At 40.7% G+C, this 15,308-nt stretch overlaps 1 protein-coding gene across 9 annotated transcripts; it reads left to right on the top strand.

Annotated features, from left to right (window-relative positions):
- The first annotated feature begins 316 nt into the window (after positions 1 to 316).
- EVA1B (eva-1 homolog B) lies at positions 317 to 12,208 on the top strand. Of its 9 annotated transcripts, none has more exons than XM_056560606.1 (4): positions 2,790 to 2,944; positions 5,419 to 5,506; positions 7,226 to 7,332; positions 9,282 to 12,208. In XM_056560606.1, exons 3-4 carry the CDS (start codon positions 7,266 to 7,268, stop codon positions 9,710 to 9,712), a joined length of 498 nt encoding a protein of 165 aa, XP_056416581.1. In that variant the 5' UTR covers positions 2,790 to 2,944; positions 5,419 to 5,506; positions 7,226 to 7,265; the 3' UTR covers positions 9,713 to 12,208. The 9 variants fall into 9 exon arrangements, with proteins under 9 accessions (XP_056416580.1, XP_056416589.1, XP_056416584.1 ...); XM_056560607.1 differs by lacking the exon at positions 2,790 to 2,944 and adding an exon at positions 4,155 to 4,332; XM_056560605.1 differs by lacking the exons at positions 2,790 to 2,944; positions 5,419 to 5,506 and adding an exon at positions 317 to 523.
- The last annotated feature ends 3,100 nt before the right edge of the window (positions 12,209 to 15,308 follow it).

Below are 15,308 nucleotides of genomic sequence, written 5' to 3'. Positions count from 1 at the left end.
AACAATTCTTAAATATCATGTACATGAACAAGTAACGTTTGTATATGTTTTTTTCTGTTGTAGAGGCGGCTACTGTAATAATGTGAAAATCTGGGTTATTGAAGACATTTACACATGGTGTGTGTATTTACCGGCGTTGAGTGTGGTTTGGAGAGGGTTACTGTAGTTAGCTGACCATAGGTTGGGCTCATTCAGTTCCTGAGAGCTGTAGTTTGTAGCTGAACAAATTACATCTGGACAGAGGGAGGGAATTTGGAGAGAAGGAGGGATTCACTGTAATACCCAGCCTGCCCTCTGCACAACTCTAACAGCTATACATCACTATGCTACACTTAGCCGGAATGAGACTTTGAACAAAACACTGATCCAAGAAGAAAGTTTTCACAGCAGCTATTTCTGATATATATATAAAAAACAAACTATACAGCATCACGCTGCATAGTAGGATAGTATGGAGCTACAGTAAAGCATCCAGGGAGTAACTAACTCTGCAAGACTGGAACGAGGACTACATATTTGGATGGTAAGTGTACCGGAATCAAAGGAAAAATGCTTATGTTATTTTATCATTGCTAAAATATATCTATATACATATATATGTATATATATATATATATATATATATATATATATATATATATTCATTCACTTTAAACCAATGTGACTTTTTACCATATAAATCAGATTTAAACTAGTTTAATGCATTGGAGACAGGAATTGAATTCTGTAAAACTGCTGTTGGAGGCTTAGCTCCATGATAAACATCAGGTTTCAGTTATCAGTGCACCCAGATCCCAAAAAGAATGTGAGAAGTTTAGTCTATGGAGGGGTCATGCTCTGCTGAGCCACAGGCAAATACGCTTAATAGATGTACAGACTAATAGATTGCATGGAGAAGTCCAAATCATGTGTTGTGGTTGCTTAGGCAGATCTGGATCTTTGAAGAATTAAAGGAGTAGGATATGTAACTAAGTATGTTATATGTACTATGAATGATGTGTAATTATGTATGTAAGATAACATATGTAACTATGAGCAAAATAACTAAGCACATGTAGAACGGTGACGTTCAAATATTAATATCGGTTAAGGTCTGGTGTCTGACTGCTATAACTATATGGTAAATAGAGGGTTTGTTTATTTATAAATACTGTCATCGTTACAGATCTATGTTCGGGTTAGATCATATTAAGGGTGCATTCACACCACGTTTTTGCTATACAGTTCCCGTATACGGTTTCAAGTTAAAAAACCTACGGAACCGTATAGAAAACCGTAAGCATTGGCTTAACATTGTAAACCGTATGTCAAACGCATCATCCGGTTTAGTCCGTTTTGCGTCTTATACGTTTTTTTCAGTTTTTTTTTTACCCGTACCCAAAACCGTAGTCTACCCCTTTTTTCGGTCCGGGTGAAAAACCGTATTAAACTGTATAAGTTTTTTTTAAATATGGGAACCGTACAGAACTGTCAATGGGAACCGTACAGAACTGTATGTGCATACGGATCCATCCGGTTTTCACCATACGGTTTTTGACTTTGCACAGTTGTTTTTCTTGGAATTTCAATCAAACAAGTGAAACTTTATTCATAATGAAGTGAAAAGTTAAAAAACGGATGCAACTGTATACGTTTTTTTTTTTACTGTATATGGGTTAAAATTTGTACACACGTTTTGATACAGTTTAGTCCGGTTTTGAGGAATCAGTTTTTCATCAAAAACCTGATACGGGAACTGTATTGCAAAAACGTGGTGTGAATGCACTCTAACAGGAACTTATAGAACCCCCTTTGTATCTGCAAAACTTTCTACTACTACAAAGCCTTCATGCCTACATGGGACACTGTGCACTGCTGACAAGGGAGTTTAGCATTAGTTTATTATTATACTAATGGCGCGTCTCATGTGAATTCCAGAAAAATGTGACTATACAGCACTGTAGAGCGTACGTTGCATGTGAATGAGTTTCTGCCCTGTTGTACATTGAAATATGGCACTAGTAAAGATTCACATGTTCACGGAAGATAATAGGAACTATAAACCAGTCATTTTGGGACCCCTGCAACTAGAGCAGTGTTTCCCAACCAGTGTGCCTCCAGCTGTTGCAAAACTACAACTCCAAGCATGCCCGGACAGCCGAAGGCTGTCCGGGCATGCTTGGAGTTGTAGTTTTGCAACAGCTGGAGGCACACTGGTTGGGAAACACCGTACTAAAGTGTACTTAAGGCAGGATATATGTGTTGTCAGGGTTTTTTCTATCTTTATTTTTAAATATAATTTCCTACTGTTGGCACTGGGAACGTTTTCCAACACCTGGTTTTTGGCAGCAGGCAGCTGTAATGTGCCAGGAAGGGGAAAAGCAGCCACTCCCATCTGTCAGGGAGTCAGTCATGACATATGTGAACACAGGATTTCCAGACAGCTGCATAGAGTGAAAACACAATTGTCACATGTAACCCCACTCCACAGTCAGGTGACTGGTTAATGGATAAAACAGGATGGACGTGGGTAGTTTACTAAGTTTCCTTTCCGCATGTACTGGCACGGCAATACTTATCTACAGAAGAAAGACGTTATGGAATAGAAAGAGAAAACAGAATATCGAGGGGGAGATTTATCAAAACCTGTCCAGAGGAAAAGTTGCTGAGTTGCCCATAGCAACCAATCAGATCGCTTCTTTCATTTTTAACAAGGCCACTGCAAAATGAAAGAAGCAATCTGATTGGTTGCTATGGGCAACTGGGAAACTTTTCCTCTGAACAGGTTTTGTACATTGTACTGTGGAAAAGACGTATTTTACGCACACAACAGTCTTACAGACTAAAAGTTAGTTCTGGGACTAAGACATCCCAGCATGTTATCACTGATATGCACCTGAAACACCCCATCTGGATAACATGTGTTGACCACAAATATTTTATTTTCATCAGCAAATTTTAAGGGGTACTCATTTTTTACAATGGATTCTCAATGGTCTAGGCTCTAGGGTATGTTTACACATACCTTGTTTGCTGTGGAATTATAGGGGTACTCCAGATATTTTTTTTAATCGGCTTGTGCCAGGAAGTTATGCAGATTAGTAAATTACTTCTATTTAAAAATCTTAACCCTTCCAGTACTTATCAGCTGCTGTTTGCTCCAGAGAAAGTTGTATAGTTCTTTTAAGTCTGACCACATTGCTCTCAACGGCCACCTCTGTCCGCGTCAGGAACTGTCCAGAGCATGAGGAAATCTCTATAGCAAAGTTCTGGACAGTACCTGACATGACGGAAAGGAAAAAACGCAATCTGATTGGTTGCTATGGGCAACTGGGCAACTTTTCCTTTGCACAGGTCTTGATAAGTCTCCCCCATAGAGATCAGCTCACCACTTCTTCTAGCTTCCAGCGGACACCAGCACAACCTTCCTCCTGGGTGCAAGCGGACAGACTCTGGATCCGTGTCTCCAGGTGGGTCAATCAGCATGGAAAAAAAAAAAAAAGGATATCCGGCTCCCAGTAGGAATACAATCCAAGGTTTATTAAAGGAGATGTCCGGTGCTCACTTTTCTTATTGTATCCGTTCCGGGCTGCAAAAAAAAAAGAAAACACACTTTCTCTTGCCTACCTACGCTCCCCGGGTGCTCCGGTACAGGCGTTCGGTCCCTGGGCTGTATTCTTCTTACTTCCTGTTAGCCCGGCACGGAGCTTCAGCCTATCACTGGCCGAGGCGGGACATCGCTGCAGCCGGTGATAGGTTGAAGCTCCGTGTGACGTGCCGGGCTAACAGGAAGTAAGAAGAATACAGCCCGGGGACCGAACACCTGTACTGAAGCACCGGGGGAGCCTAGGCAGGTAAGAGAAAATTTGTTTTCTTTTATTTTTCAACCTGGAACGGATAAAATAAGAAAAGTGAGCACCGGACATCTCCTTTAAATCATTTAAAATCCATATGAAACGAACAAAAATAGGAGTAAAATCAAATGAATGAAACGCACCAACATGTTTCGACTTGTTCACAAGTCTTAGTCATGACCTGACATGGACAGAGGTGCCAGCAGAGAGCACTGTGGTCAGACTGTAAAGAACTATACAACTTTCTCTGGAGCATACAGCAGCTGATGAGTACTGGAAGGATTAGGATTTTGAAATAGAAGTAATTTACCAATCTGTATAATTTTCTGGCGTCAGTTGATTTGAAAACTTTTTTTTCCTCTGGAGTACCCCTTTAATGCTGTGTAAATCAATGTAACTAAATGATTTAACATAGCGTCAAATACATTTGCAGGATCAAATAGCAACAATCACAGTGCATGTGAATGTACACCTAAAAGTAAAAGGGGACAGCACTTAAGTGAGTAAAAAATAATTTACTTTTAATGCAGCTGAGAATAAAAATAAATTCTCCACTTTGGTTGAATCCACATGGGTGAAAACAGCTATGCATTTTACCTGCATTATGTTGTGATGGATTTAAATTCTGTGTATAAAGGTGAGATCAACAGTGAATTGGCAACAAAATTAGGCATGCAGTTTTTGCTGTGTATTTGGACACATTTGCAGGAAAAATGCATGGCAGATTGCTCCATTAAAGGGGTACTCCGGCCCTAAGATGCTCGATTTCGGGGGTCCCGTGCAATTTTTCATGCAGCACCCTGCTATCATCAGCCTCCAGAGCGAACATCGCTCCGGGTCTGATGAATCACGATCACGGGGCCGGAGTATTGTGAGGTCACAGCTATGACGTCATGCTCCCCCCCCCAACTAATAAGTACTGGAAGGATTAAGATTTTTTAATAGAAGTAATTTACAAATCTGTTTAACTTTCTGTCATCAGTTGATTTAAAAAAAATAAAAAAAAGTTTTCCATCGGAGTACCCCTTTAATCCTACCAGTACTTATCAGCTGCTGAAGTTGAATTGTTCTTTTCTGTCTGATCACAGTGCTCAATGCTGAACTGTCCAGAGCAGGAGAGGTTTGCTATGGGGATTTTTTCCTACTCTGGACAGTTCCTGAGACAGACAGAGGTGTCAGCAGAGGGCATTTCTGTCAGACAGAAAAGAACAATTCAACTTCAGCAGCTGAAGTACTGGTAGGATTAAGATTTTTTAATAGAAGTAATTTACAAATCTGTTAAACTTTCTGGAGCCAGTTGATATGAAAAAAAATAATGTTTTTGACTAGAATACCCCTTTAAATGTCTGATAGTAGTGCCAGGTTATGGCAGTGCAGCTTACATTGAAGGGATTGAGAGCTAAGCTGCAGTAACCCAGTACTACCACTATACAATGAATGGAACAAACTGGTTCTGCCAAACAGCTAATTGGTGGGGATGCTGATTATCAGCATATTACCGATCCAACATTAATATCCTACCAGAGGATAGGCCAACATTGTGAAATGGAAAATGCCTTAAATGCCAACGAACTGCCACCCACAGGCATCACCATGAAGGCAACAGACCTGGCTGGCAACAGGTCAGAATCAGAAAAGATGATGAACTTTATCAAATCGGAACAGGAACCAGGGTAGGTTTCTGAGACAGAGAATATATAGAGAAATATAATCACCACGTGGCACTTTTGTAAATCCTATGGGGGTTATTCAGAGTGGTGTAGGTGAACGTCTTTTTACCCCATTAATTCATGTGGAGGAAACTGTGTACCTGCGCCAAATGTACTAGATGGTGCAGGGCAGGTGACAACATTTCTTACTTCAGTACACCACTTTGTCTGGTGATTCCTCTGTGACTTTTTGTGCGACTTTTTATCCCGTGCGACAAAATGTGTGACTTTTTAATAATGCTGTCAACAGTCAGTTTTATAAGCCAAGTCAGGGCTGGTGTAGATTTGCGCCTAACTGTGCGCAGTTGCGACAAAATATGCGACAAACTGAAAAGTCACATATGATAAATTCCTGACCCCTGCATGATATCACCTGAAATCATGACTTGGTGTGTTCCTTTAGAAAAACCTTCTAAAGCAAAAGTCGCAATGAAAAGTCTCAAAACAGCATCTGAGACAAACTGGGAGACAAATGTACACCACAAAACCAGGGTAAAACCAATGATAAATTCCCCCCATTACCTAAATATGCCCTCCAATACATTTCAGTGCTCTTATATTCCCATTTATGCATTTGTAGACAACACAATGGTAAACTAGCCAAAATGATGTGTCCGGAATGGGATGATGCATGTATAGTGGTTTTGTATACAAAGAGCAGAACCACAAAAGCAGATGTGTATGTTGCAGAGACAGGGAAGTTTGTTTATGGGAGTGCCAGAAAATATTTCAAACCTGGAAGGAAGTCGCTGGGATGTATTTTAGGAGATGCAGGAAACAGGTCACTACTCCTGGGGGATATGATTCATTGATACCTTTAAGAAGATTACCCCTGTTCTATTTTCCCAACTTTTTATTTTGTTTTAGTAATAGAAAAAGTACTCCAGCAATTTTATATCCTGATATAATGCAGCATAGGTGCCATTCTTGGATTGCCTGCCATCTTGATTATTTCTTTCTCGCTGTATGGGGCCTCTAAGGCAGCCTGCTATGCCTCCTTGTTTGCAGAGGCAAAGGGGACAGAGTCTCCTCACATTGCATTGACTGATTCTCCTAATGCCCCTTGGGATTCTTAGGTTCTCTCCTTGCAAAAAGCTAAGTTTGGTTCAGGGTCCTATTGTACAGGGTGTTTATTTGCCGAACAAGACAATATCGCCCTGTGTAATATGGCCTGTGATCAGCCATTTTGACCTGTCAAAAATTATGAAATAGGGATGTGTGGCCGACGGCTGACTCCAGCAAAGGGCTATGCGAACAATCCAGCAATCATTTGTACACCCTACCTGCTTGTTCTTCAAGTCTTGCAAAGACCCTGTAAGTGCTTATCTATAGGTTTGGTACTCATTTACAGTACAGAGGGGGGGGGGGGGGGGCATACAATAGGGCCCATATACCAGTGCATTATTGTATATAGCCGTGGCAGGCCTGGGGGATTTTATTAGACCTCCAGCTGTCATGGCAACCTATCTCTACCCCACAGTTATGTTGCCCCCTGATCTCATGTCACTCATGGTTGCAACTTGATTCCCATTTGTAAGAACACTGGCAAAATGAATGGACACAGCTTCAAATCTGCAGAATCAAATATCAGATACTGTATGTGTGAATAGACCCTAAAGGTTTGTTGTTAAGTGCTGTAATAAATGTTTCCTATTTAAAAACGTTTTTTATTTTTTATTTCAGGTAAAGAGAAGTCGTCCTACTAGAACTTGAACTTTGGGCGATGGATACTCACAAGAAGGAGATGGAGTTCCTGAGTAACAGCATAGCCGCATATGCACATATTAGAGGTACAGCATTCACATCAGCACTTTACCCTGCATAGTCACATGGGTGGGAACAAAGGGGGAGATTTATCAAAACCTGTGTAGAGGAAAAGTTGACCAGTTGCCCATAGCAACCAATCAGGTTGCTTCTTTCATTTTCAGAGGCCTTTTTCAAAAATAAAATCAACAATCTGACAAGTTACTATGGACAACTGGTCAGCTTTTCCTTAAGGGTGTGTTCTTACGTTAATAGCTAGCAGCGGGTTTCCCACTGCGAGTTACGCTACAATTGATTTGAATGGGTCCGCAGACAGTTCGCAAATCTGACACTAATGCCTGTGGACCCATTCAAATCAATGGTAGCATAACTCGCAGCAGGAAACCCTCTACTAGTAATAGCGTGTAAACGCACCCTCACACAGGTTTTGATAAATGTTCCCATTTATTAAATTTTTTTTTTTTTTTTTTTTTTTTTAAAAGGTGTGAATTTAAGGCCAATGAGAAATAAAACAGGCCGAGGGGGAGTGTGACAATGAGACTGAGGGGGCCTAAATCAAACTGAGGGGGTGCGAATCTGTTTTAGGGGGGTGAAAAAATGAAGCTCAGGGGGGAGTGAATCAGGACTCGGTAGAGGGCATGTAGCAACAAAATACCCAAGGTTGCAAAAGGTTATACATTTTATAATTATTGAAAACAAGGCTGCCATCAGAAATTTTGGGGCCCCTTACACAGCTCAAGGCCTGGGAATCCCCCCCAACCCACAATTATACATTATGACCACTACCATTACCACCACATAGCGACTGTATAAAATACCAGTGAACATAGACCAATATGCCCCCTTGCAAAGTCCATATTGGGGTGACCCCAGCTCTACACAGGCTCTGCAGACCATATAAGTGATTACAGTGCAGATTCATCTACTGACTCACAGGAGGTGTCTTCTTGGAGCAGGTCTCTTTTCTTTTTTTTCTCTATTTTATATATTGTAGATAATGCCCCCAGTGGATGGTGCTTCCATGTAGGCAATGTCCCCAGGTAGGTCATGCACCCAAGTAGGTTACCAAAAAAAAGAAAAAAAAGACACTCACCTTTCCCCGCTTTCTGCGCGGAGGCCGGGCTCTTAGGATCCTTCAAAGCATGACTTCTCTGGCAGGACGAGTAATGAAATGACATTATCATGCAGTCTGCAGTTCAAGTCTACACTCCTGTTTGCGCAATGAACATACAGAAGCCAGAGACTGCTGTACATGCATTACGTACTTAAGCAGCGGTGTTCAGCTTTTATGCTGGGGCTGCTGCACAGGGGGGATCCCCCCAGGAGCCCGGGCCCCTTTCTGGGGTACTAGCTGTACCCCTCTGACAGCGGCCCTATTTGCAAACAAAGTAAATACTTTAGAGGTAGTCTCGGCAAGCTATGGGGCCCATGGAAAAAGAGGTTGGGGTTTGTGCATTGTTTAGCCTGACCCCATCATTCTTCCACATGGGTAGTGTAGTGCTGGAGTTTTACTCTACCCAGGCACAACAACTTTATAAAACATGGAAGTAGAGAATTACCCCAAGTGTCTTAATGCTTGTTTTTTCTACCTACAGAGGGAGGGTAAGAATGGCTAGGCAGCTGGGTTTTAAATACATTACAAGTACAGTACAGGAGCATTGCACAAAACCATCACTGTTTATTGTCTGAGTGTTGAGACCCTCACTGATCAGTAGAACAAGTGGGGAGAAAACTGTCCTACGGTGTGCTTCTCTCCTTGCTCTGTGTCTGTCAGTATGTGAGCAGGATGGTCTCATAGATTTACATTATGAGTTGGTCTTGGTCACATGACACAATAAAACATTTTATCTGCCGGGGACAGTTGAAAACACAAGCAGACTTTACGAGACTTTTAATTTATTTATTGCCCCTAATATGTGTATTTTTTTTGGCTGTATAACATATACTGATAAAAGGTTGTTTTTTTTCTCCTCAGAAAACCCGGAGTCATTTGGACTTTACTTTGTTCTTGGTGTTTGTTTTGGGCTGATTTTAACACTCTGTATGCTGGTCATACGCATCTCTTGCAAACCACGGACTCCCAGTCTTCCCTCCAAACCTAAGAAACCTTCTCTAAAAGAGTCATCTCTAAAAGAGCCCCTGTCTGTTACAGGAGATGAGGAGGATCCAGACAGTGACGACAATGAGGACACTTTCATTTTGACTCCTGTTACAGACACATCGCTAGGAAGTCAGCCACCTATGGATGGTACAATGACCATTAATGTGTTTACATCGGCAGAAGAACTAGAGAGAGCCCAAAGATTAGAGGAACGTGAGAGGATAATTCGAGAGATATGGAGAAATGGACAGCCTGATATTCTGGGTACAGGAACTGGCACCATAGGCCGTGTGCATTACTATTAGTAGGCATGAGGAAAAACTTCATAGATTACAAGATGGTGCTGTTCCTCATGGCAACTATCCTCCCAGGATTTAAAGGACTCGGATTGATCTGATATCTCGCTGATAGTAGCTGGTGCTCCAGATCATATAACTATATTATAGAGTGTTAGTAAGTGTGGCTGGAGATCTGTACCAGCCAGAATCCTGGCAGCGGTGCCAATGTCAATGCCCTTAAGTAATTAATCTGCTTTCAGGCTGGGGACCAAACCTATGATGATTGACATTTTATTACTCCAGAACAATGAATCTAAAGCGGCACAACTACCTTTAGCGGTCATAGAGGCAGGCGCTGGAGTCTCACTGATCAATGGGGCCAATGTCCTTACCAGTCTGTGTATGTATTTCTCGAAAGACATGGGCGGAGTCAAACCCAGAGAGCTATAGTTAGTGACAAATTAACGTATATTTGAAATACGAATCCTGTCTCTGATGACTTTTCAAGAAATGTCTAGAAGCTTAGAACTAGTGTAAGTTGTTACTACCAGATGAGGGTGAATCCACAAGTTTATAGTACAATCTATACATTCTTTATTATGGGATCAGCAGCGTTTCTGTTAAATTTCCAAACCAGGTGCAATATGTAGATAAACTTACAGGTACGCAGCATGTACTATAAAGCGAATGCTATTAGCGATTTAGCTATTGACCCATGTATGTAAGAGCACACTAAAATCTGTCCATGGGGTTATAAAGTGGACAGACATTGTGATGTCATTTATGACTCTGGGTGAGGTTGTTCTGCATTGCATTGCAATTAACTGCATACATGCTGGATTTGCAGGGATGGATGCTAACTACTCAGATGATGAGCAGATGCGGAATCCATGTATGTGAATTCCCTGCTTAGCAGTCTACTGCAGTCCTCTTGTTGCTCATGGGTTAAGATGTCTGCAATTTATTACAGGACTTTGTGGCCTCTTGCTTTGAAAACATCTGTTTTTCTTCTCGTTCCCCCACAGTGTGGGAACATTGGTGCTTTAAGTTTCATTCCTGAATCTCCCCCGAGGTTAAGAGAACATTCCACATTAACATTAAAAATACTGCCGCAAGGGAAAAGACAGGAAGTGATTTTTTTTTTTTACTTTATTTTTATGTATCTTTTATTTTGTACAAGTCACTACGGTATTAGATTTACATATGTAACATTAGATGAGTATGTATGGTATTGGGACTGTGTGCATTAGGTTTTTCTTCAAATATCCATATCATAAAGCCAGGCTTGGATTAAGCAAAGCCATGGTGTACAACATGGCCAAGACATCTATGAGTTAAGTTATGTAAAGTCCCTAAAACAGGTTGGGGGATCATTGGATTTGAGTAACCATTATATAAATAATCTACATAGGCAAACTAGCAGTCTGTCAAGGGTTAATGAGCTTAAGTTCGAGAGCATGCTGGGTCTGGGCTATGTAATGACTACTGTGTCACATTTGTGCTCTGAAGAAGTCACTGTGCAATATTGTGGCCCAGTGTTTCTCTAAAAAGCTTTATGCTATCACTGGTCTTTGCAACCTGTTAAAATGGGGAGGGCATTAAAGGGCTATTTCGGTATCAGAAAATGACAACGCTAGATAATAGATCCAGCTTACCTATACCGTGCAGGCACGGATGGTGTAGAACGACACCATCATAATAGAAGAAAAAGAAAGATATGAAGTCCAGTGCAGAAAGTTGTTTTAGAAACTTTGATTTATTCCATGGATGACATACATAAATGACACGTTTCAGGTGTCTTGCACCCTTAGTCGTATAACATATGCAATAAGCTGAAGGACAAGCATTAAGCTTTATGCCAAGGTTTTAAAAATGTTCCTAATTTTGAATGCTGATGTCTGTTATAATTAATTTTAGGTGTACCTGTGAAAGGTGAAACATTGTGCGTTGGTGTAGTGCATTTCTTCATGTGCTGAGGAGAAGTATTGTTTTGACTGTATTTTGAAATAGTGGAAAGAGTGGGGAAGATTAACTATTGCAAATGTATGAGAGTTCTGAAGTAACTTGTGACATAATGATGACTTGCACCACATTTATTACATATTTTGGACACTTTATAGACACTTTTGTGTTTTGCTCAGCAAAAAGGAGCAGCCTAGCAGAAAGGGGCAGAGCTTCATTAAATGGGGACGTGGCTTGTGTGCCACACTGTGTGCCAAAAATGGTGCCAACATTGTGTTGTAACATTTTAGATTAGAGTAAGCCTACTAATAGTTGGTCTAAACTTAGAATAGACAGTTCATAGATGTGCCTGGTTTATCAAATGGTAAGAGCTACTGTGATGGATCTGGCACATTTCACATTTGTCTGGACTAAGTTTGCACTGTCTAAGAATTAGGCTGGGTTCACATCACGTTTTGTCCCATACGGGACCGCATACTGCAGGGGCAGCTGAAAACTCGCACTCCCGTATGCCTTCGTATGCGGTCCCATATGTAATTCATTTCAATGAGCTGACCGAAGTGAAACGCTGACTCTGGTCGGCTCATTTTTGCCCCGTATACGGTTTTCCCACCGCGCCTAAAATTGTGGTCGACTACGATTTTAGGTCCGGTGGAAAACTGCATACGGGGCAAAAATGAGCCGACCGGAGTCAGCATTTCTCTCTGGTCGGCTCATTGAAATGACTTACATACGGGACCGCATACAGGAGCGCAAGTTTTCAGCTCCCCCTGCCGTATGCGGTCCCGTATGGGACAAAACGTGATGTGAACCCAGCCTTAGACAGTTTAGTAAATCTAAGCCAATGTACTTATTTTTAGGTTAGCCTGGTTGGTCGCTCAGAAGTTGGACTGTATTGCATTAAGGGGTGATAAGTATGTGTGAAGACAAATAAGTATTTATGGTCATGTGATGAGATGTGCTTTTATTACAGAGAGGAGATGAACTGGTCAGTACACTATAATAGAAAAAGCTTGTGATAACAATTTTTTATAGTGTTGTATAATTTCTTTCACATTTAGTAAATGAAAAAAATATCAGAAATTTACACTTTACTTGATGTATTATGGAATTTGATTTTGAATTTAATGCCATAATTTTATTTTACATATGTGGAAAATTCTATTAAAAGGTTCTGAAACCTATATTGTCTCGTTAGTGTATCCCTCCCCATGCTGTCTGGTCCTTTATGGCTAAGCCCTTTTTTTCTATTTTTCCATTGTTGCATTCTAAGTTATGTAACTTTTTTTTTTATTTGACCATTGACAATCTTTTCAGGAAAAGTTGTACTTTTTAATTTTCCCTGAAGTGTACACTATTTTGTGAGCCCATACAAATACAATGATGGCAATTTTTTTAATTATTATTATTTTTTTACATACGAGGGGCTAACATAAATACCCCTTAAGGAGATTACCCATTCAGAAGTTTTTTGTGCCCATATGCCTGGGCTGCAAGCATCTAAAACAACAGGGACTCCCCCTTTTTTTAAATGCTCAAAGTCCAGGCATAATGGCACAAAAAAACTTTTGAACAGGATTTCTCCTTTAGTGACTGCTGTTAAAAGGTGTATTAGCGGTCATTAAGAGGTTTACCATATGTTTGTATAATGCCTTATCATTAATCTGTCACAATAAGGCTGGCTAGTATAGAGGGTAAGCATCTGCTTCAAAAGTAAGGCACCAAAGACATCTAAGCAGCAAACTCTACAGAGGCGAGACTTACCTAGATTATGGTGGTCTGGGCTAAATGCAACAAAATAAATAAAAGTCTACAATTAGAGAACTGGTAGGAGAAAATGCTGTACACAGAAATGCTGCACAACTTGTCCTAAAGTTTTTTTTTATTGTGGTAAAGGATAATGCATTTTATTTAATCAGATTCATAACTTACTGCTACTACATACACAGTTTAATAGCTGTATCATATCCATGTCAGAGGTCATCACACAGGCTACAAAAATAGATAATATAAAAGGTTAAAAAGAAATAACTATCAGGCATCATGTGTAAGGATTTCACTCTGGGGATAGCTCTGGAATCGTCCTTGACACAGCCACAGGACCCATTTCTACTTCATTCAGCAGGCAAACAACAGTTCTTTATGCAAGTCTGGCTCCTCGACAGCTTTATTAGACAGGATGCAGGATAAATAAAAACATAACACAAAAACAAACAAAATCCTAGACCGTCCAATCACTAACTAACCAACCCAGCATGCCCTGACTATCAACTGGAGGGCTTTTCCCTGCCAGTTAAAACATAAGTTTCCTGCAACCTTTTACTCAGTGTTCACACACAGTGTTTGTAGCCTCTTGCTGTCCTTACTAAGACTCCTTGTCTTGTCCACTTCACTGTTGTGGGTGTCACTCACAGCCCTTGCTGTGTGCTCCTCGCAAGGACCCCTGCCTCCCCCCAAAGCCACTTTGCTGTCTTCTGGGGAGAGCCCAGACTATTATGTTTCCTTTCCTTATATACAGACTTCCCACAGTTCTGCTGGCCTCATTAATTAGGCACCTGATGAGCATCTCTGCTAGCTCACCTAGGATTAAGGACTGGGAAAAACACCCTTTCATTTCCCTTCAAGCCTGCCTCAATGTCACACATGATAAAAATGTATGCAGTATGAAGAATGAAAGAAATAAAAAAAATAATAAAATATACATAAACAGCACAGCTAGCGGGGCTTCGGGCGCTTTCCCTTTTCCGACCACGGATGGCCACTACAAACAGGTAGGAGCAGGCCGGAAAACCCAGAGCAGTAGATGTGGGACAATCCCCTTAACTCAACACCAGGGAGGGGAGAAACAGGAACCATGTAAGACATGCAAATTCACCACTCAAGATGAAATAAAACAAGGCATATATGTGACAATTTAAAATGGTCCCTCAACTTACAATGGCCTCAGATTACAATATATTCAACATACACTGGTCTTTTCTGGACCATCATAACTTAAAACCATACTCAACATACAATGCTTACGGACAGTCCAGATCTGTGAAATGTGTCAATGACTGGAAGAACTGACCAATTAGAAAGGGCATTTCACTGGTAAAACACCTGTATTACTGAAGTGCATGAACTGACTGGCTGTCTGGTAGCCCCTCCCTACAGTACAGGGTGGTACTACATGTTCTACTCTTTACCAGTGATGAGCGGCATTGGTCATATTCGAATTTGCGATATTTCACGAATATAAAGACGAATATTCGTCCTATATTTGCAAATTTCGCGTATTCGTTATATTCGCATATTAGCATATGTGAATATTCGCACATGTGAATATTTGCATATTCGTGTATTCGAGGAAGAAAACAGTGAGGGGGTGGGCAACTTTACTATTGGTTGCTAGGGATGTTGTTGGTAACCTCTGACAAGTGTATTTGCATCATTCTAATTGGCCCACAAGTGAAAAGAAGGAATATGCGAATATTCACATATGCGAATATTCGCATATGCAAAAATGCGCACAATGCGGATATGCGCATATGCGAATATTCACATATGCGAATATGCTCATAAGCGGAAAATTGAATATTCGCAATTTCGAATATATAGCGAATATATTCGCAATATTCGTGAATTTGCGAATTTGCGATATTCGCGATAAAAATTCAAA

The sequence above is a fragment of the Hyla sarda genome, chromosome 2 (assembly GCF_029499605.1).
Source record: "Hyla sarda isolate aHylSar1 chromosome 2, aHylSar1.hap1, whole genome shotgun sequence".
NCBI lineage: Eukaryota > Metazoa > Chordata > Amphibia > Anura > Hylidae > Hyla > Hyla sarda.
This window is presented reverse-complemented; position numbering and strand designations above follow the sequence as displayed.

Excerpts from the sequence above, each read along its gene's own strand:
- EVA1B (XM_056560605.1), top strand. The coding sequence starts at position 7,266 with ATGGATACTCACAAGAAGGAGATGGAGTTCCTGAGTAACAGCATAGCC. Across the intron at positions 7,333-9,281 it reads CGCATATGCACATATTAGAG|AAAACCCGGAGTCATTTGGA; the intron begins GTACAGCATTCA and ends TTTTCTCCTCAG.